Genomic DNA, 20,836 nt, shown 5'->3' with positions numbered 1-20,836 from the left:
GAGCCATTCGGTGTCTGTGTGGTGTGTGTCGCGTGCCCATGGCTGGGGGTCTGTCCAGGATCTGTCCACAGGCTGGGCGGCGCCCCCAGTCCCGCAGCTGCAGTGGGGGCGCCCTGGGGGCACCGGGCCTGCCCCAGAGCCAGCAGCTGCGCTGCAGGTCGTGCGAGGGACTGGCAGGCCCAGGCAGGGGCGCAGGCTCCCAGCCCTACTCGCCAGGGGCTGGGCAGTGAGACACACGACCTCACGGTCTCACACGGGGACACAGGGCTCCGGTCAGCGGCAGGAAGCCAGGGTCCGGAGGTGGCCAGCTGCAGGATGCCCTGTGGGGGGTACCAAGCTCCCAGGAGCTTCTAGGTGGAGACCTGGTGATGGACTCGAGCAGGAGAAGAGGGTTAAGGGTTTGTAAAAATACAAATCTTGAGCACACAGGTGGCCCCTGTTAAGTTAAGTTGGTTAAGTTCAGGCCTTGATCTCAGGGTCTTGAGTTTAAGGTTGTTTCCTGGGTTGGCGGCAGGGAGGTGGGTGTGGCCTGGCCCCGTGATCATCTCACCGGTGCCTGAACACGGGCCCCAGCTGAGCCCCAGAAACCTGGCTGGGAGGCTGCACGGACCCAACAGATCTGGGCCTGCAGGAACATGGAGACCACCAGGTTGGACCTTCTCCAGAGGCCGGCCTGGACCATGGCGGCTTCACCAGAAGCCCAGATTCAAGGGTGGGGCTGTTTGTGTCCCCCCGGAGGACACAACTGGTCAGCACCGGGCACGGACACCAGCACGGACGCTGGAGTGCCCAGCAGTGTGAGGGGTGGGGGACCATCGCTGACCGTCAAGCTCACTCTCCCGGCGATGACGCACACCCTGTTCCTAAGGTGAAGACACCCTTCTGGGAACATCCCACACTTGGAGGTAGAACCAGGACCATTTCTTTGAAGCAGGAGAGCCCAGCTCAGTCCAGCCCTTCCTCCTCCTGAGTCAGAACCTGGGGCGGGGGTGGGTGGGTGGGCACAGACCTTGGGCCAAGACCACAGCCTCCTGGCCCAGGTGGTCGGAATGTGGGTTCAGGTCTCCAGCCCAACCCTCTCCCTCGGAGCCCCTGGCCGTGGGTCATGCCAGCATCCCTCGGTCTGACTGCGCTTGGATCCAACAGGCCTGGATTCGGGCGCAGCTCCCAGGCCCCCTTCTCAAGGAAGAAGGGCCCCTGCCCCTTCCCTGCCCAGAGGCGGAACAGAGCTGTCCCGGGGGTTGGGCCGCACGAATGTTCCCGAAGGGCCTGTGCGGAAAGCAGCAGGGGGGAGATGAAGTCAGGGTTCCACACACCAGCAGCTTCTAGCCCAGACGCCTTTAATCGCCCCGATTCCCGGGGGTGCGGGGCGCAGGCCGCCGTCTGGGCTGCGTGTGGCATGCAGCTTCCTGGCTACAGTTGTCCTCGACGCACAAAACGGCTGCTCTAGTCAACTACTGTGACGAACACTCAGTGGTGAAGGGCCAGTATCTCAGCTACAGGACCTAAGAGTCCCTCGGGACAGGCAACGACGCGGGCGAGTTTGGTCCCTGGCAACGTGTTCCAACGAGGCCACCCTTCGCTAAGTGCCCAGCGCGTCCCTGAAACTCCGCAGCTCTGGGGCGGGGGGCCGGCTCGCCGGGGGCTCCCCCTGCGCCAGGGCGGACAGGGAGAGGCAGGAGGCCCGGGGCTTCGCAGGGCAGTGATCCCCAGTGGGGAGGGGCAGCCAATGGCCCGAACCTGTGGCCTGGCCTGCCGTCCGGGCATCTGTGAGGCCCCGGGGGATCTTGTGGGCCTGGCCGGGCAGCAGCCCTGCCTCGCGGAGCACCTGGCTGTCCCCCCGGGTCACCCCTGTGGCCACCACCTCTGGCCTCATCAATCTGGCAGTGAGACGCCTTCTCCTCGCATGGGCCCCTCCTACAGGACCTGGGACCCCAAAGGGGAGTTTCTGGGGAAGGGGGGGTGAGGCCAAGCACCTTTCAAGTAAATTCAGCAAAGGGACAGCTACGTGAGGTGCGCGGCCCCCACCAGCCGCTGCCCGGCAGGACAGCAGCGACTCGCGGGGCCGCACGGGAGGCCTAGGACAGCAAGGTGATGTTGGAGCGGCCGCCGGGGGGCGCCATGATCTTCTGGGCCGTGCGGCGGGCAACGTGGTCGTCGGCCTGAGAACCTGGAGAAGAGGCCGTGTGAGGACGGCGGCTGCCCGGGGTGCACCTGGGACCTCGGCCGTGGCCACCACACCCCCACGCCGAGGACAGCCCGGCGCGTGGACGAGGGGACCGGCCGGTGCCCCCACGCTGAGGCCGGGGTGCCCGGGAAGTGCGGCCGGGGGCCAGGCCTGCTCGTCCCGCCGCGGGTCAGTCCCATGGCTGGCAAGGCTGCCCCCAGCTCTTAAGCTGTCTGCGGGGTTTCCAGGGGGACCCGCCCAGGGCCTGCGTGTCCAGGAGGCGAGCAGGGACTCTGTCGCCCGAGGGCAGCGAGGCTGGGACGGGGTGGGGAGGGGGAGGGTTGAGCTCCGGTCTGTGGAGAGAACCTGGGGCTCAGGATCTTTGCAGAAACCCAGCACACCGCGTGCCCGACCAGAGGCCCAAGCAGCAGCTGGTGCACCAGGCCACCTGAGCCTTCCACAGCGTCCCCCGGGCTCACAGACCCTTCCTTATGTGCCTCCCCTGACACCCTGAGGGTGGCGGGCCTGGACCCCACGTGGCACTAAGGTCCCCATACTGGATCCCACGCTCGCCCCGGGGCTCAGAGGGACAGCGGTCTCCTCAGCGCGGCTAATGCGAGGAGGGGGGCCCGGGGCCATGCTGGGGCGGAGGTGGCGCAGGACGGGGTTCCCCACGGGTGGCCGGCGGAAGCATGCTCCGCCCCAGGCCCCACGCTGCCTGGTGCGCGGCTGAGCTCGCCTGCAGACGGGCTGGGCGCTGGCGCCCGTAACCCCGGGCCTCTCCCGCCCCGAGGACGCAGACAGCACCCCCAGCTGCACTCACCAGACAGGCTGAACCCCGACCGGTGCAGGTTGCGCACGGGGGGGGACCGAGATCTTCCCTGGGCAGGACGCTCGGGTCTGGGCACTGCCCCCTGGCTTGGCGGGCACCATCACCTCATGGACAGGCCCGTCGTAGAGGCCTCGGGGCACACCGTGGATCTCTGCCAGCTGCGGGGCCGGGGGGGGGGGCATGGGTGAGGGGGGCTGAGCCTGCACCGCTCCACGGACGCCCCTCAGCCGGGCTCCAGACCCCCGGCCCCTCCCCTGGAGGTGCTCCCCCCGTCCACCTCCACACTTGCACGCGCCTGGCTCCTGCCCACACACGTGCATGCAGCCCCTCCTGGCCCTGGGGCTGGGCAGCTGGGCCCTGGGCTGCAGGACACTCCTCAGACAGGGCGGCCCTGAGCAGGCAGCCGCTCTGACAACAGGACGCCGGGCCTCACAGCCTCCTCACTTCTGAGGCTCCAGCCCGGAGGAGGCCCTGGGTCTCCCTGGAAACGGCCCATGGCCAAAGACATTTCCCAGCAGCCGGGGCAACGGAGGAAGCGGCCCATGGAGCCAAGGAAAACCACCCTGTGTGCTCGTGCCCCCTGCGCGCGTGGCCCTCAGGACTCGGGATGGCGGCCGGCCTTGAGGGGTCACCACGGGGTGGTGGCTCGGGTCAAGTGGATCGGCATGAGGCTTTGAGTCCTCCCTCCCCCCATCACCCCGGGTGAGGGCCTGGGAGCCCCTCGGCTCTCTGATCGCCGGCGCTGCCTGGAGCTGGGTCTGCGGCAGGCACCCATCAGGGCGCCCGCGTGTGTCCGGGGCCCCCCACACCCCTGAGTGGGGGGGGAATGAGGGTGCCTGGCTTCTGGCCTGGACTCTGCTGCTGCAGCAGCTGCAGGGCGGTCCCAAGGTCCCTCCTGGGGGTGGGGGGGGACAGCTGTGCAGCCCTCACAGCCGGAGACCACCAGGCAGGTGCGTCATCGCAAGTTAGAGCGGATTCCACTGTCCTTCCTCCCCTAAGGAGACCGCCGCCGGGCCCCCAGCCCACCCTGGAGGCTGGCCCTCCTCACTGCGAGTTCAGACAACATCCTCCTCGAAAACGGGGCAAAGCAGAACTGTGGGTACCGCATGCACGCGAGTGTGCGTGTGAGCCACCAGTGCGCGCCGTGGGCCTAGACAGACGCGGGGCACGCGACAGCGGCGTGGCCAGCTCAGCCCGGGGCGTGGGAAAAGCGCTCACGGCGTCTAAGCTCATAAGCGCGGCTGCGGAACCGCGCGTCCCCGCGAGTTTACTCACGCGCACGTCTGCGCACCGGGACGCGCTCGGGGCCGCGCTCGGGGACGCGCACGGGGGCCAGGCTGCCTCTCCCGGGGTCTCGGCAGCTGTCCTGGGGCGGCGGCCCCTACAGACGCGCCCCGCCCCGACCACCGCCCCCGCCCCCGCCCCCGCGGAACAGCCCCGCAGACCCCGCCGGTCCGCCCCGACGCCGCCCTGTCCCCCCAACCCGACCCCCGCCCCTTCCTCACCCCGACCCCGCCCGGCGCGGGCCCTACCCTGTTGCGCGCCTTGATCCGCTTGTAGACGAAGTCGGGGAAGGTCTTGCGGGGGATGAAGCGGCCAGCCCCGGGGGGTGACGAGCAGGTTCCCGTCCTCCAGCACCACCCTGCCCTGGCTGACGACCACCGTGGGGGCTCCTCGGCACTCGAGGCCTTCAAAAATGTTGTACTCCACGTTCTGGGGAGACAGGGGGAGGGTCGGGCTCCCGGCGCTGTGACCCCTGACCCCTCACCGCTCAGCGCGCTGCGGGCGGGCAGCATCCCGGGAGGCTGGTGCACCTGCTCTAGGAGCTCTGACAAGGCCGGGCCACCTCGGCGGGGCCGGAGTTCGGAAGGAACTGACCACAGCCGGCTGTTCCGGCCCCTGAATCCCGTTCTAGGGACAGAGGGCACGCACGGGAGCCACTAACAGGGCTGAGTCAGGTGCGAGGTGCCCTGTCCCAGGGCTGCGGGGCCAGGCCCTGACCTGGACCTGAGCCCGGACCCTGACCCAGACCCTGACGCTGACCTAAGAACCAGCCTTCTCTTACCAGGTTGTGGCTCTTGGCAGAAATGATTTTTGTGGCCTTGGGGTTCCAAATAACCAGGTCAGCATCAGAGCCCACGGCCACTCGCCCCTTCCTTGGGTACACGTTGAAGATTTTGGCTGCATTTGTACTGGTCACAGCCACAAACTCGTTCTCGTCCATCTTCCCTGAGGCCTGGGAAACAAGACAGCCCAGTTCGGCGGTGGGAGGGCAGTCCAGGCTCCAGGCTCCCGTACGGACAGTGCCCCCCCATCCCTCAGGCAGCTAGTGGTGTCGGTAGAGTGTGGACCCCGGGGTCGCTCTCTGGCTGTGCACGAACGCCACGCTTGCTGTGCGTCAATCAATGAAGCTTTGACAATGTCTGTGTCCCCTGAAGGATGGGACAGTGCCCCCCAGATGACCGGGTGGCCTGGGGAAGCAGGGCCTCTGCCCAGGGAGGGGTCGGGGCTGGAGTTTGGGGGTGCAGGCCGTCGGAGGATATCTGAGGTGTCCGGGGGAGACGACTAGCAGCAGAGAGCGCCACCCCACAGGACACAAGGAACCCCTCTCGCGGATGCTTCTGCGGGTGACGGGAATCCAGGGGAGGACCTGGCTAGCCCACAGAGCTGGGGTCTCCTCCAGGGGGGCCAGAACCAAATGCCCTGTGAGCCCACAAGCCCCGCCCCCTTCCATGTGGCATGCTTAGTCGTCCGTGGCCTCCCTTCCGAGTGAACTGCGTGTGGCATGGCCCGTGGCCCCCACTCCACTCACCACACATTTCTCCCAGACCACAGACATGCGCTCCTCGATGCCGTTGGTGCCCTCGGGGATGAGTGTGAAGTCGTCTTTGCCGACAGCCTTCTGGGCAGTGGCGAAGGTGCAGTGGGCGCTGCCGGTCACCTGGAGGTCCCCGCTGAGAAAAGTTGGGGTCACGGGAGCCCACGGTGGCCCAATTGTGGTGAGCCAGCAAAGGCCACCATCGGCTCTGTCCCCCTCCCCAGCCAGCACAGCCACGGGGGCTGGAGGGCATCCAGGAGAGCTGGCCGGCACTGCCCTCCCCATGTCGGGCACCGGAGGGCTGGGGTAGGCCAGTGTGGGGCCTCGGCCTGGCACGTCCGGCCCCGTGTGTGTGCAGAAGCTGGAGCTGCCCACGGGCTGAGCTCATGGGGCTTCTGGAGCTTGCGGGTGGGCCTGGGCCCCCTGGAGCAGGTCCCTACCTGGCCAGCAGGGAGGTGAGGTGGTCCGCGGTGCTGGGGTCTGGGTTGACGGGGGGCGATGTGACGAAGGCCGCGGCCTTTGCCCAGTTCTTGCTCCAGTACTGTGAGCCGCTGGTGCCCAGGCTGGCGGTGATGGGCTCCCCGAACACGACCACCCCTGCCGCGAGACCCATGAGAGGCACCCCAACCGGCCGGCCTGCCCCCCCGGACCCGGGCAGGGTGGGGAGCCCGGCCCCGTGCTGCTGATTTGCCTGACTGCCCCTCAATCTCCCGACGCTGGACAGCTTCCCGCACCGGGGGTGGGGGCCTTGCTGGACCCGCTGCCCCACACCACCTGCTGGGGGGCCAGGCCTGTTGGGGAAGCAGCCGGGCCACGGTCACGGTGAGACATGATCCGCTGTGCCTGCCCCCGCCTGAGGCCTCTCCCTGTGGACCTTAGTTCTTCTCCGTACCCCGGCCTCCTCCAGCCACGGGGGTGCTCTGGGGGCAGACCCCAACCCGCAGGCTGTGCACCCCAGCGAACAGGGATGTGGGGCTCCCGCGGGGCCAAGGGGGCCAAGTTCCACCACACACGGAATCAGGAGCTCTGCGTCCCCCACGCACACGCCACACGCCCGCACGCCACACACACACACACGTGTCCAGCTCTGTCATTTCTGGGCGAACGGTGCCAACAGGGGAGCAGCTGCTACCCCGAGAAGACAGGAGACGGGGCCCTGCCTGAGGCGGGACTGGGCGCCTGCGTCTCCACGGGCCACAGACCCGAGATCCCCCCAGCAAGAGGCCAGGCAGGGCAGCCCCGGCTTCTCGGACCTGTCTGCTCTGAGCCTCCGGGTAGCCAGCCGAGTGCTCTGTCCTGAGAATGTGACCGCTGACCCCCAGAGAGCTCCCCGCACGAGTGTGTGGGGACCCGGGCCTGGCACTCACCCCTGAGCTTGGCCTGGGCGATCACGTCGGCCGCACCCTTGCTCATCACTTTGGTGACGTACAGGGGGCAGTTGGCCTGCTTGGCGATAGTGACGGCCCGGTACACGGCCTCGGCCTCCACCTGGGGAAGACCGGGGGCGCTCAGGCCGGGCCAGGGCCCTGAGGCCTCCTTCTGACCATCACCCACAGATCCTGGGCCCAGAGGGGGCACCGTATGTGGCTGAGGACCCCGCCTGTGGCTCAGTGCCCAGGATCTGGGTTGACCTGCGCAGTACCAGACCTGTCCCCACCGCCTTCTTGGCCTTTGGGAAAGACCTTAGGGCCACCGGTGGTCATGAGGGGACATGAGCCCAGTGGGGGAGGGCCCATTGATTCACACCGCCCACCGTGATTCACACGTCGCCACCTCGCCCTGCCGTGGGGTCAGGGTCTGCCACCGGGCAGAGGTGATCTGCGGTGCAGTCAGGGCTGGGGTAGCCCTCAGCAAAGTCCTACCTCCTCGGGGCGGCTGAGCACGTGGCCCTCAGGGCCGGTGATGCCGAGCTCCAGCAACCGCTTCTGCTCCTAAATAAACGGACAGGACACCAGACTCCAGCCCAGGGGTAGCCGGAGCCTGCAGAAGCCCCTCTGGGGGGTACCCAGGAGACCCCGCCCCCGAGAGGAGCCCCGGCCCCACATCTCACCAGCACCTGCCCCCACATCTCCGCTGAACACCGACCCCCCACATCTCCGGTGAACCCTGACCCCCCACATCTCCGGTGAACCCTGACCCCCACATCTCTGGTAAACCCTGACCCCCACATCTCCGGTGAACCCTGACCCCCACATCTCCGGTAAACCCTGACCCCCACATCTCTGGTAAACCCTGACTCCCCACATCTCCGGTGAACCCTGACCCCCACATCTCTGGTAAACCCTGACCCCCACATCTCCGGTGAACCCTGACCCCCCCATCTCCGGTGAACCCTGACCCCCACATCTCCGGTGAACCCTGACCCCCACATCTCCGGTGAACCCTGACCCCCCACATCTCCGCTGAACACCGACCCCCCACATCTCCGCTGAACACCGACCCCCCACATCTCCGGTGAACCCTGACCCCCACATCTCCGGTGAACCCTGACCCCCACATCTCCGGTGAACCCTGACCCCCACATCTCTGGTAAACCCTGACTCCCCACATCTCCGGTGAACCCTGACCCCCACATCTCCGGTGAACCCTGACCCCCCACATCTCCGCTGAACACCGACCCCCCACATCTCCGGTGAACCCTGACCCCCACATCTCACATGAGTCCTGCTCCCCTAAACTGAGCCCTGGGCTGCCAGGCCCCCCAGATTCACAAGCTGCGGAGAACTCGGAATGGAGGCGGCGGCGGCCCTGGAGAGGAGAGAGCGCAGCTCCCTAAGTTACAGATGAGGTGCGGGCTTGGAGAGCGCACTCTGCCTGCCGTTCTGGTTTCGCTGGTGGGGGCAGGCCCACGGGCATGCTGGGGGCCCTGCCATTGGGGTGGACAGGCCGCATCTCCCCCAAGCTTGCCCTTGAAGATCTGTGCCTGAGCAGCCTCTCGCGTCAACGGAGATGGGGATGCCAGGCTCCACCACGGAGAATGCGGGAGAAGCAGAAGCCCATGGACCCAATAATGAGACTCACTAACACGGCGGGGTGTCTCCCGGGCAGGCTCTGCCCACCCACCCGTGCACTGAGCTGACCCACAATGTTCTCCTAACCACGCCGCCGGGGCTGGCCTTGCACCAGAGGGGCACGCGTAGCACGCGATGCCCTCATGGTGGGGTGGGTGGACCAGTTATCTGGGAACCCCATGTGCCCCTTCCCAGGGCTCACCGCCTTTGAGCTTGGGATGGGCTGAGCCCAACCTGCCAGGAAACTTGCCTGCTGGTCTGGAATGCCAGGGGGGTGTGCTGCTGTGTATGGTCCCCCCAAAGTCCCAGGGACCCCACAGTGCCTGCATCTGGGGCTTGAGGGGCAAGCATGGGACCAGACCCTGTACTCAGTGGTCAGAAGGAAAAGGTCCAGCTCCTGCGGGGGCCTCAATCCACAGGGGCAGAAAGCACCAGGAAACCCCATCTCATCCCCCTATAAGTTCTGGGAAACTTCTGATAAGTGTGATAATAGAAAAATCTGTCCTATGGCCAAAAGCCCCCAGGCTCCCCCAACTCCTTGCTTGCTTGCTTGTGGGAAGACGTGCTCAGTGTGCGTGTCTAGGAGCCACCCCTGCCCCTCACGGCCCCACAGGCAGCCCGCTCCACACCTCCTGCACGATGTCCCCGTTCTCTGCGTGCACTTGAGCGAGCGCGCCCAGGTCCCGGATGATGTTGAAAATCTCGTACATCTGGGAAGAGAGCAGACAAGGCGCGTGGGTAGGGCGGTGCCATCCTGCCGGCCGCCGGAAACACCCGCTTGCCCTCCTCCTGACACCTGCCTCACCTGGCCGTCCGTGCACTGGCACCTGTCCTTGTACGCCATGAAGACCAGGAAGGAGTTCACACCTGCAGGAGAGGCAAGAGGAGATTGGACGCTCAGCCGCTGGCGGTCAGATGCCCGGGGGCCTCCACTGCTCCCCGATCTCCTTCCACGGGAGCCTCGTCCTAACGTTAGTGTCAGCTCCGCCGCAGAACTCTTGTGCGGTTTCAGCTGCAGAAATTTTGGTTCGAAGGGATTGAGCCTTGTTTACCGACTGGCTTGTTTGCGCACAGGCGGCGAGAACAGGGTTTGAAAGCTTCTGCTCCTAGGAGGACCTCAGATGCTACAGAAATGTGTAACCCTTGTCCTGGGGCAGCGGACAAGAGGGCCAGACAGCTAAGGACAATTACAGACGCAGAGGCAGGTGACCTCCTCGTCTGAGACCTCTGGAAGTAGAACAGACCTTCAATTTGTCCAACTTCTCCCCAAATCTCAACTCCCCCAAGCCCGGGGTCAGGCAGAAGCAGGGCCGGGCCAGCGGCCCAGGGGAAGTGCCCTTGCCAGCCAGGAGCAGGGAGGCCCAACCTCCCATGCTCGCCGGGTGACGCCTTACCTTTGTCCTTGACCAGGGCCTCCAGCTCCTCCCGGATGCTCTCGTGCCAGCGGGGGATGTCCACGTGCAGAGAGTAGTCACAGCAGGCCCTGCCGTCCGCACGCTCCCGCCACTGCTCATAGGCCGTCAGCAGGCTCACACCCGCGTCGGGGAACACGTGCTCCACTGAGGGGGACAGTGCGGTCAGCCGAGGCCCCTCTCTGGTCCCTGGGAACACGCTGGCCTCCAGGGGAGACCGGTTTCATGTTCCCAAGAGACGAGGAAGTGCGTCTGGGCCACGGCCCCCTTCCGTGGGGCTGCAGCCACTACGAGCCTGCCCGTTGGTTCTGTCTGAAGAGGCGTCCCCTGGCTTTTCTCTGAGCAGAGAGGCCGGTTCAAGCCCCCCTACTCCCTGATGGACACCCCAAGGAGCACCGGTGGCAGTTAAGGGGCTTAACCTCCCACACAGGTCTCTACCTGAGGGGGCCCAGCTGGAGGGCGGGACGGAGCGAGGCGGGGAGGGGCTGGCGCGGGCGCTGTCCGTGGTGCCGGACCTGGCCCGCGGCCCCCAGCGGTGGCAGGAGGTTGGTCTCCGTCCCTGGTTTGCATCTCAGGGACCATACACACCTCCAACGGCGCCGCCCACCCCCGGGGAGACCAAGAGTGCGGGGCCACTGCGCTGCCACTTCCCCGACCCAGGCTCGGGTCCAAGGTCCAAGCTCACAGCCTCTCCTGAGTGCAGGGAAAGGGCTCAGAGGAGGGTGGCCTGCAAGAAGGCACGCCCACCCAAGGGCTACCGGCCAGGGCACCCCTCATGGGACCCTCACCCTACAGTCCCTCTGCGGCTCCAGCCCGGGGCTGGCAGGTTGAGGAAGACACAGCTGGACGGAGGCCAGCCTCGAGCCTGCGGCATCTGTCCATCCTCACGGTGACACCTCATGCTTGTCTGATGCCTCGGCACGGTCCTGAACTGGTGACCAACACGAAGCTGTCCTGGCCGGCCACAGCCACTGGCGACAAGCATGAGCCGTGGCCAAAAATGGCCAGTCTCCCCAGTCAAACTAAAATGTGCATCATTGTTGGCTGGTTTTTTGTTTTGTTTTTTGACTCATGGTTGAGTAAACGAAACCAACCCATGATTCTGGCAAGGGCCAAACGCCGCTTGTGCAGTAGCCCAGAGTCCTCGGAGTAGCCTCTCTGGTGACGGCAATGACGGCTGCACCAGGCACCGCAGAGCTGCTCGCGGGCACAAGCCCACCCTCACCCCCTTCCAAGGAGGGTCCTCCTCCTCCTCCCGCTCAGGTCGGCCAAGTGTAACTTCTGAAAGTTAGCGGGGTTCCCTGCAGCCGGACAGCTGGAAGGCAGGGCAGCCTGGCTTCAGCCAGCTGGGCTGGGCCAGGGTTAAGGTCGGCAGAGACGCCGCACTCACACCAGGGAGCTGTCGGAGTTCAAGGCCACCAGAGGAGGAGCTGGGTCTCGTCCGGGCTCTGAGCTCCTCCAGTCAAGTTCACCACAGGCAAGCTGTTAGGTGGGGCTTGTCTGCCGAGCTCCCACGGGGTACGAGCTGCTGCCCGGCACAAAGCCAGCACAAAACAGAGGGCAAGGATCTCTGCCATTCTGTCCCTAGAAACACAGCTCCTTCCTGACACAGGCAGGGATTTCACTCAAACCAAGCTTAGGAGGCCTGGGCTTGTGTCGGTTTCAGACAACACGACCCCTCCATGTCCACAAGGCGTTTCAGTTTTGAAAAGCTAGTCCCTGGCCAGCTGCCAGCTTCCCCGGAAATAGTAAGTTCCTGGGCGCACATCCATTTGCTCCCGTGGAAACCCCAGAGGCATCCCAGAACTGGCCAAGGCAAGATGACTCACGATGCAAATGGGGATAACAAAAGAATATGCAAGGTTTCCTGGACTGAACAGGAAATAAAGGGAAACAGACCCCAAGAAATGCCTATTGTAAGGCTCTTCCCGCAACACACGAGCTTGGCCAGTGAAGCAAGGCGTGGGACGGGTCCCCCCCCACACTGGGAGACACTCACAGATCATGGTAGTCCCTCCTGCTAGGGCGGCCTTGGTCCCCTGGCAGAAGTCGTCTGCTGGGGTCATGCCCAGGACGGGCATCTGCAGCCTCGTGTGGACGTCAACGCCGCCGGGCAGGACCAGCAGGCCATGTGCGTCGATGGTTTTGATGCCTCCGGGGACAATGAGGTTTTCTCCAATTTGTCTGAAAGCAACACAGATTTCACTGGCTACAAAGAGCCTAGATCAGAATACGAACAGTGTAGCAGGGAAGCATCGGCTTGGGCTCCTGGAGGAAAAGGGCCACACGGCCAGGACTTCCCTGGCCTGACCCCTGGAGACCATCAGAGAGAACCACATCCCCGCCAGGGGCTCGAGACAGTCACACGTAGGATCCAGCCTGGGCCCGCGTGACCGCCGTGGGATGACCACGGGCGTCCACGTGCCACTGCATGGCCTGGTGGCTGCGGCCGTGCACCGCACCAGCAGAGAAGCTGACAGGTGCGGCCAGGAAGTACTTCCCGAGCACCTGCGGTGAGCCCCAAATCATCCTAAAGCTGTGATAACAGGAATGAACGAAGGTCCAGCTTCCCAAAACCTTGCCACTAACTGGCGAGATTTTCGATCACTCAGGGCCTGGGCTAGAGCTGGGTTTCGGAAAAGGAAAAAAAAAAGAAATTTAGGTGGCTTTCACCGAAAAGAAAACTTGTGGATAACCTGTGCTCTGTGCGCACACATGCGACCTGGGAAGAGGTCGGAGGCACGAACTCACTTTATCACGCCGCCTTCCACGTACAGATCCGCGTAGAAGGACTGGTCATCATTGACGACCTTCCCACCCTTGATCAAAAGACGGTCACTCTGTGGGAAACAAACGAAAGAGGGTCAGTTTTCTCCAAACCCAGCTCTTCAACGTTGTCCTGTAACTTCCCACCCTGGGATTATGCTCGAACCCCTCGGGCGTGATGTGTGTGCCCCGAAGCAGACATGGAAGCCAGCGCTGCCCACCACCTCCAAGGACGGAGCAGAGATGCGCGGCAGCAGGACGGCTCAACGGCGGCTCCCACGGGCCCCAAGTAGGTCCCACACCCGCAGGATGTGGGCCTCGCCAAAGGCACAGCGACCCGCGGGGGCCAAGGTGGGGTGAAGGCAGAGCAGTGAAATGCATTACATTTAAATGGCTGCCACCTAATTCATAGCACCCGGGCTCAGATCAGAGGGGGATAAAGTCACATGGTCCCACCCTGGCTGGAGGGTCGGCTCCCCCCAGGGCTCCTGGATGGCAGCTGGATCCAGTTCATACCAGCATGGTGTGGCCTATCATGGTGCCAAACGTGGGGGTTAGAGCAGCGCCCCAGCAGGCAGGCTCCCCGCCCTGGCGGGGGACTGGCTCCCAGCGCAGGGAGAAAGACAAGGATGAGAAATGACGCACGGCCATCGCAGACGAAGCACGGACACAGAGGCTACTGTCACAGCGCGATGGGGGAAGCAGTAAGGCTGCTTCAGGGACAGAGAAGGGCCTCCTAGAGGGGCTGGCTGCACGTGAAATGGCCAGGGGCAGGGTTCCAGGCCAGGGGACAGCCCCTGCAAGGGCCCTGAGGCAGGAACAAGCTTGCGTTGATACCGGACACCAGAAGGAACAAGCCTGCATTGATACTGAACATGAGATGCCAGAATGTTCTGCATGGAAGGGTGAGGGGCTGGGAGCCTGGTGCAGGTGAGACATGCTGGGCTTGGGGTGTCCATGGGCCCCCTGTGGGGGGAGCTTAAGCAGGGGTTTGAGCATGGTCTGGCGAATCACACTGACTCTGTGTAAAAGTAGAATGTGCTGTTGAGGAAGGAAACGGGGCTGTAGCCTGCAGCCATGGGAGCCCGCGCAGGTGAGAGGGGGGCCTCAGGCCAGAATCCCGGGGCCGAGCCGAGAAGGGCTCGAGAGAGGCTGGGAGACGGGCAGGCAGGAGCGGCTGATGGAGAGGCCATGGGGATGAAGAGCCAGGTCCGGACCATAGGGTCGTGGTGCCGCCTGGACGGATCCCACGCGGGGGAACAAAGTGCCGGCGGGAGAGGCTGGCCGTTAGTGGGTCACCGCTAGCCTGGAGCTGGGGCACGGGGCGGGCGTGGATCCCGGGTACGGCAGCACTAAACCCACTTCGAAGAACCTGCTAAATGGTGGGGAAGGAGTGGGGAGGGGCAGAAAGCGGGGCCCCACGTGGAACGCTGCACGGTCGTCAGGGGTGATGGTCGGCCCTCAGCAGAGCGGTGCGGGCAGTGGACGGACGTGAGCAGAGGCCCAGAGTGCGGGGCGCTGCCGGCGAGAAGCCGACTAAGCAGCCCTTCCTCCGCCCCCGTGGGCGCCCCTGCGCTCCCTCTGACCTGACCGGGCAGGAGCGTCGGGTGGGCCTCACAGGGAGGTGGGGCCCTCTGCCGGGGGGCTTCCAAGTGTCCAGGCCGAGGCCAGGCCAGGGCTCCAGCCTGAGGTCGGTGGCTCTTCATACACCATCGGCCCGACGCCACGGGAGAGAAGCTGTGCGGTGGCACCCGCAGGAACCCCGCGGGACGGCTAAAGGGCCACAAAGCCCGCACCGTGGGAGCCTTACTGTGTTATCCTCCCATCTTCTTGATTTCCGTGCGGACCGCGTTCTCGGGATTCTAGTCACTAGGAAAACCACCATCCGCCATCCACACAACAGCGGGCACACTGCCACAGGCCACAGGCAGCCCCAAATAAGCCCAAGGAAACCCAGGAAGGGAAGGCTTTGGGCAGAAGAGACCTCTGGGCTGTGTCCCCCACTGTCTCCAGTTAGGAGGAGACTTGTGGTCACTCCACGTCAATACTCCTCCCCTTTCAGGCACCTGAACTCAGAGTTTGGAAACCATCCTGGGTCTGGAACCACGAGGGAAGGCAGCTGGGACACAGTGCGATGCCCATCGGGACGAGGGGGGGAGTTGCCCTAAACAAGGTGCCTTACGTCTGTCCCACTGGATCCCTGCCCTGAGCTGGCCACTTGGCAGGCTTCCCACAGCAGCGGGATCCCAAGCCAGTCTGCAGACAGGACCCCCTCCTGCACGGGAAGGACAGGGGCTCCTTCCTCCTTGAGCAACTCAGGAAGTGAACCCGGAACCCCTCCAACCTCAGCTGAGGTCAACTCCAGAGTCAGTCTCAGCCCCAGCAGAGACCCCTGTCCCGGTTGCAGGGGCGCCTCCCTCCCTCCCTCTCTCCTCCAGGCTCCCGGCTGCTGGAAGGGAAGGGGTGGCTTTGTTTCCTGGCAGCACGGGGTGGACTGTCTGACCTCCCCGCACCCCTGCATGTGGTTGTTGGGGGGGGTTCTCTCCTTCCGAGAGTTGGGGCTACCAGGGTGCCCGCTCAAGCGCGACCAGTGAGCGCTGGTCTCCCCTGGAGTCTGCGAGCCCCCGCTCAGTGGAGGGGTCCGGGCCTCCAGGGGCTCCAGGCTGAGCCGCGGGGGCGAGTCGCTTTGTCTCGGACAAAGAGCTCCCGGCGCGGCGGAGGCGCGGTCCGGAGCTAGCCAGCAGCGCCGCGCGGGGAACAGCATCCTCGCCCCCAGGCCGGGCTGGCGGTGCCAACAAAAGGCCACGTCCTCCCGCCGACCCCCGGAAAGAACCCCGAGACCGAGTTCGCGGGCTTCTGCGCCCGTGCAGCGCGGGGAGGGAGGGCGCCTCTGGGCTCTGGGGAGCAGGCCTTTCCGGCCCCGCGCCCTCCCCGGGCGCACGGGAGGTCCCGGGAAGCCGGCATGGCCGGGGACCTGTGCGTCTGGCTCTGGAAAGGGGCCCCGGGAGGCGCTCGCGGCAGCCCCGGCCAACGGCGGCCGGCGCGGGAAGGAAGCCTGCGGGAAGGGCCAGCGCCGGGACAGGAGCACGCACGGGGGCTAGACCCGCGGGGCAGGGCGCTAGGCGCAGAGCAGGGACGGTCCACCCGGGAGGTGGGCAGGGGCGAGGGGTGAAGGGGCCCCCGTGCAGGGCTCACCGTGATCCGGGGGATGCTCTTCTTGCCCTGGAAGGACATTCTGCTCCTCCGGCCGGCGCGGCCGCCTCGCTCGGCCCGCGCGGCCTAGCTCAAGCGGAGCGGCCTGGGGGTCCCGGGCGGGGGCGCGCAGAGCCCGGGCGTGGACGTGGGGGCGCGGGGCGTCCGAGTGCGAGCACGCCAGGCCGCGCGGCTCCGGCTCCGAGCCCCGCCCCCGGCCCGCCCCGCCCCCCGCCTGCCGCGGGTCCTTTGCATCCGAGCCCCGCCCCAGCCGCTCAGTACCCACCGGCTCCCGCGCCCCCGCCGCTGCGGCCGCCACTGGCCGCATCTCTGGGCCCCCGGCCCCGCACGGACACGCGGACACCTGCTGCGTGGGGAGGGGAGAGAACGGGTGCAGGTCTTGGCCGCTGTGTGCGCGGGGTTTGCACCCGGGAAGGAGGGTGCGGAGGTCCTCGCAAAGTCCTGCCAGGCCCCGCCCTCGCTCCGGCCCAGCCGGGGACCACCGCCAGCGCCCTGGTGACCCGAAGCCCCCGAGGCCGCAGGGATGGAATTTAGTCTCAAGTCCAGGCCCAGGCGCTGCGGAAGCCGGGCTCCCTCCGGGACGCGGCCTCTGGCCCAAGCCTCGCTCCTTCGCATTTACGCCCCCGGCCTCGGTCGGACACAGGGCGGTGTGCTGGCTCTGGGACCCGGCGGTGGTCACACTTCGCCGCAAGGCTGCTCTCCCGCGGCCGCGCGGAGCTTAGGGACAAGGGGACAAGTTGGGGAGACACAGAGATAGGGATAGACAGAGAAAGAGACAGCGGCCCCGACGGACCAGAGAGCCAGAACCAAGAGAAGAGGCCGACAGCGCCGGACGGGGCGGAGGGGCAACGCAGGACAACTAAGTCCGGGGGACAGACGCGGCCAGTCAGGGAGAGGGAGGCCTCGCCCTGATCCCTCACAGCGCCTCGGGGAGCCTGCGGGCTGGGGAAGAGGACCAGCCCCAGCCCACGCCCCTGCGGCCTCTGCCCTGCGGCTACTACCTGCGTGGGGCTGCCGCCCTGCGTCACACCGGGAGGCTCTCCCAGACTTTCCGGAGCCCCCAGGCCATCGCCGTCTGGCTCCCCGGTTCCCTCTGGGTCTCCACGTGGCCCGCTGTAAGGCTCTCCAGCCCGAAGGCTCCGGCGGCCGGCGCCCGACGCATCCAGCTGCACCGTCTTGTTCTCGAAGGCGTCCTCCACGCAGTGGAAAACGCCGCCGAGCTTGGGCCTGGCCGGGGGGCTGCCTGTGCCCAGCGTCCCCAGGCCGACGGGCAGAGGCTCCCCGGGCTCCTGCCGCTGGCGTGCAGCCATGGCGGGAGCCGGCGAGGGGCCACGGGTCCCCCAGCCTCCTGTGACAGGTGTGTGCGCTGCGTGTGGACCGGGCCAACCAGGGCCTGGCTCTCCACGCCCCCGCCCCTTTGCCCGCCCCTTTGCCCACCCCCCCCCCCCCCCCCCCCCCGTGGACCTGTGCCGTGAGGGGCTGGCGCTGTCCGCGCAGGGAGTGCTGAGCGCGCTGGGCTGGACCAGGGGCGAGCATTTGGTCCTGGCGAAGTGCATGGGTTCTCACCTCCTGCTGAAGCCGCAGGCCACCGGCCAGAGGCGCGCACTGAAGAAATCACTGTCTATGGGAACTCCAGCCACATTTCCCGGTCCCCTGGGAGGTCCCACACCCGGCAAGGAGGCTAACTCCAAACATTTGGCAAGTGGTGGTGGTGGGGCTGTGATGCACCTGGGAGACCTCCTCCTGATTGCCCTTAAAGCCTTTGGGGTGAGACACGGCAGAGAGACTCAGCCTGCCCAGGGTCATAGGACGATGCTGTCCGTCTGTCAAGCCCTGTACAGAATGACTTTTAAGGAAAAGACATCCCAGCCTCTGTTCTGTTAAGTCAGCAGCATTTCAAAATGTCAGTTTCCGCAACGAGAGGACTCTTGTCCTGGTGTAGCAGGACCATTTCTGCAGAGCCAAGTCAGCAACTGCCCCACCTCTGGTTTCCACTGCCCAAAGCGGATGGATAAAACAGCCTCTGCTTACCTGTGTGAAGTCAGTGCACGTGAAATTGTGCCCCGTGCTCTTAGTCAGTCACAGAAATTCTTCTACTTTTCTAAACTTAAATTTTCTCTTCTGGTTCTCACTTGATAAACAGCTACAGGAGGAAGCCTGCCTGGTGGCTGACCTCGGCCAGGGGCTGCCAGCACCTGGACTTCGGAGCCTGTCTTGCCGGTGATTTTCCATGAGGCAGGATGAGGCTGCAGGAAAGAAGCCGCTCCCCTCCCCGGCACGCAGGAGGCCCAGTTCCCCTTCTGCTGTGGGACATGGCTCGCATGGCCACTATGCCCAGACTTTTAATGCCTTGGGAAGAGGGGAATTTTGATCTTCTAAGATTTAAAACCTTTTTTATTAAAACTGTACCATAATTTACAAATGAGTAAAAATCCTCTGGTATATATCATAGGAATCACAATACAAAAATATGTGCAAAATTTTGTAGTTGACCACCATACAAACCTATTTTAAGCCTGTGAATACTGTTTAGCACTGGACAGAATATCAGGTGTAGAATGTGGTTAGTAAGGACCTGCTTCAGGGAACAGAGACACTGACTGGCGCACTGCCATGGTAAAACGAGTCCTAATCCATAAATGTTGCATAAATGTACAATAAAGCTCTTTAAAATACAGTAAACAAATATATGATTTGATACATATATTTACAACTTGGTTTTCCTGAGCCTAAATGTAAATCCATTACTGTGTTAAAACACACAATCCATCTTAAGGTTTCAGTGATGCGGTGATGGTCCATGTGGATTGACGCCACACTCCGCCAAACCCACTCCCGGCACACGCTCCTTCCCGACATCGGTGTGGTGCTGCCAAGCCGTGTAAGGCACGCGGGGTGTCCTGAAGGCTACGGGTTCTGCAAGAGCTGAGCACTTGAAGGAAGAGCCACCGTCCTTCAGCAGCTGGGACTCCAGACCGTGGACACGCGGAAACGAGGTGCACACGCGCACACCCGTGTCAGCCAGGGAGCCCAACTTACGTGGATTTCCAGTGTAGACAAATGAAAACACCTGTGCTGTTCTGGGTATCGTGGGCACAGTGTGATTGGGTGGATAATGCAGGTCCGCATCTTGGCTCCACAACAAGCATTTCTGGCAACTTCTGGACGATCCTCTTGTTCTATGAGAGAGTGTGGTACTGACACGCAGACGTCCCGTTTGAGGAGTTTGCACTAATGAGCCCAGATACTTTCGGGAAATTCAGTGCGGCCCACTGGTTTATATACTCCAGGATTTCGAGAGCACGTCATGTAAGATACCTGAATTCTTCAGCTGCCCACTGGACTAGCAGGAACCAGTGACAGATCCTCCTATCTTTGCTTGCTTGCTTTTTTTTTTTTTTTTTTGCAAAAGCCCAGTCCCCAGTTGCTGGATTTTGTGATTGGATGAGGAGAAGGTGCCTGGGACACAGAAGCAGTGGTCTCGACGGACAAGACCTGGCATCGCGGCCCCAGCGGCCTCCAGGAACGTGGCAAGGGGTCAGACGCGGTTTGGCACGTGGAACATTATTTAAAACATTCACTGAGCCATTTTCATTATGCACTTTCACATTTAAACAACAACTGGGGAAGCACTGGTCCAGATCTCCATGCTTCTCTGTCCCGCAGTTTGTCCTTTTCAAATTACAGAAGCACAATGACACTGTCTGGCATGTGTGTGGACGGCCGAGGACACTCTCCGACAGTTGTACAACGTGCAAAGTCGTGACAATCCAAATGAACACGGGCAATGTGGGTTTGTGTTTCGAGCGCACATCCTTAGCTCCTGAGTGGCCAGCCCACTCGGCGGCTGATCGGGCGGTGGCACGAGCCTCCCCGCCCGGAGTTTCCGGATGCCCGCGTCCCACGCTCCAGCCAGCCCCAGCCTGGGCGTCCTCATAGCTGCGCGGCAGCTTTATGAGCTCGACGATCATTTGCCATTCGGTTCTGAGCACGACGTGTGACGAGAGGATGGAGTCACTGGAATGACACAGAGCCACGCCCGGAGGACGGAGCAAGATTCCCGACTTGGTCTGCAGAGCCCAGCGGCAGGCGCAGGAGCCATGGACTCACCTGGACCTCGCCCAGTGCGTGAGTAACCGTGGCTCTCGTGACCACGGAAAGGACGGGTCCTTCCTGGGCGAGTGTGGGTTAACGACGCAGCAGCGCACTGGCCGGCGGGAATCCCGCGCCCGCCGAAGAGAAGCCCGTCTGTCCGACCTTGTCAGCTTCCCCCGATTTCAGCCCGGGGCATCAGCCCGGCCTGGCGCCGCCGTGTGCACGGGAGCGGAGCGCGTCTTCCGACGCCAACAGAAAGTGAACCTGACACTTGAGGATGCGGTCACCCGTCCCCTCGGCCCCTCAGACGCCGTCACCCGTCCCCTCGGCCCCTCAGAAATGCGGCTCGCTCTCCTTTCCTGCCCCGTCGTTGGTTGCGCTCTCACCTGGCTGCGGCCGTCACCACGCAGCTCGTCAACCTCCAGGCGCCCCAAAAGGCTCAGATGTCGTCTCCCGCTTGAGCACGCACGGCCGCACACACGCACACGCGCACACACGCCTGGCGGCCCCGGAAGTCTGGCG

General features: G+C 64.4%; 1 protein-coding gene across 1 annotated transcript; it reads right to left on the bottom strand.

Moving 5' to 3' along the window:
• Positions 1-1,345: 1,345 nt before the first annotated feature.
• DPYSL4 (dihydropyrimidinase like 4) lies at positions 1,346-16,376 on the bottom strand. The gene is given in 16 exon segments (XM_046027181.1): positions 1,346-2,170; positions 2,991-3,033; positions 3,035-3,157; positions 4,532-4,606; positions 4,608-4,712; positions 5,065-5,235; positions 5,812-5,953; positions 6,258-6,414; positions 7,185-7,305; positions 7,680-7,748; positions 9,458-9,538; positions 9,634-9,695; positions 10,223-10,387; positions 12,240-12,424; positions 12,992-13,080; positions 16,202-16,376. Coding segments are annotated over 16 exon segments (1,719 nt in total). The 5' UTR covers positions 16,241-16,376; the 3' UTR covers positions 1,346-2,078.
• Positions 16,377-20,836: the final 4,460 nt, after the last annotated feature.

The sequence above is a fragment of the Meles meles genome, chromosome 13 (assembly GCF_922984935.1).
Source record: "Meles meles chromosome 13, mMelMel3.1 paternal haplotype, whole genome shotgun sequence".
NCBI lineage: Eukaryota > Metazoa > Chordata > Mammalia > Carnivora > Mustelidae > Meles > Meles meles.
Note: the sequence above shows the minus strand (reverse complement) of the source record. Positions and strands in the feature narration are given on the sequence as shown.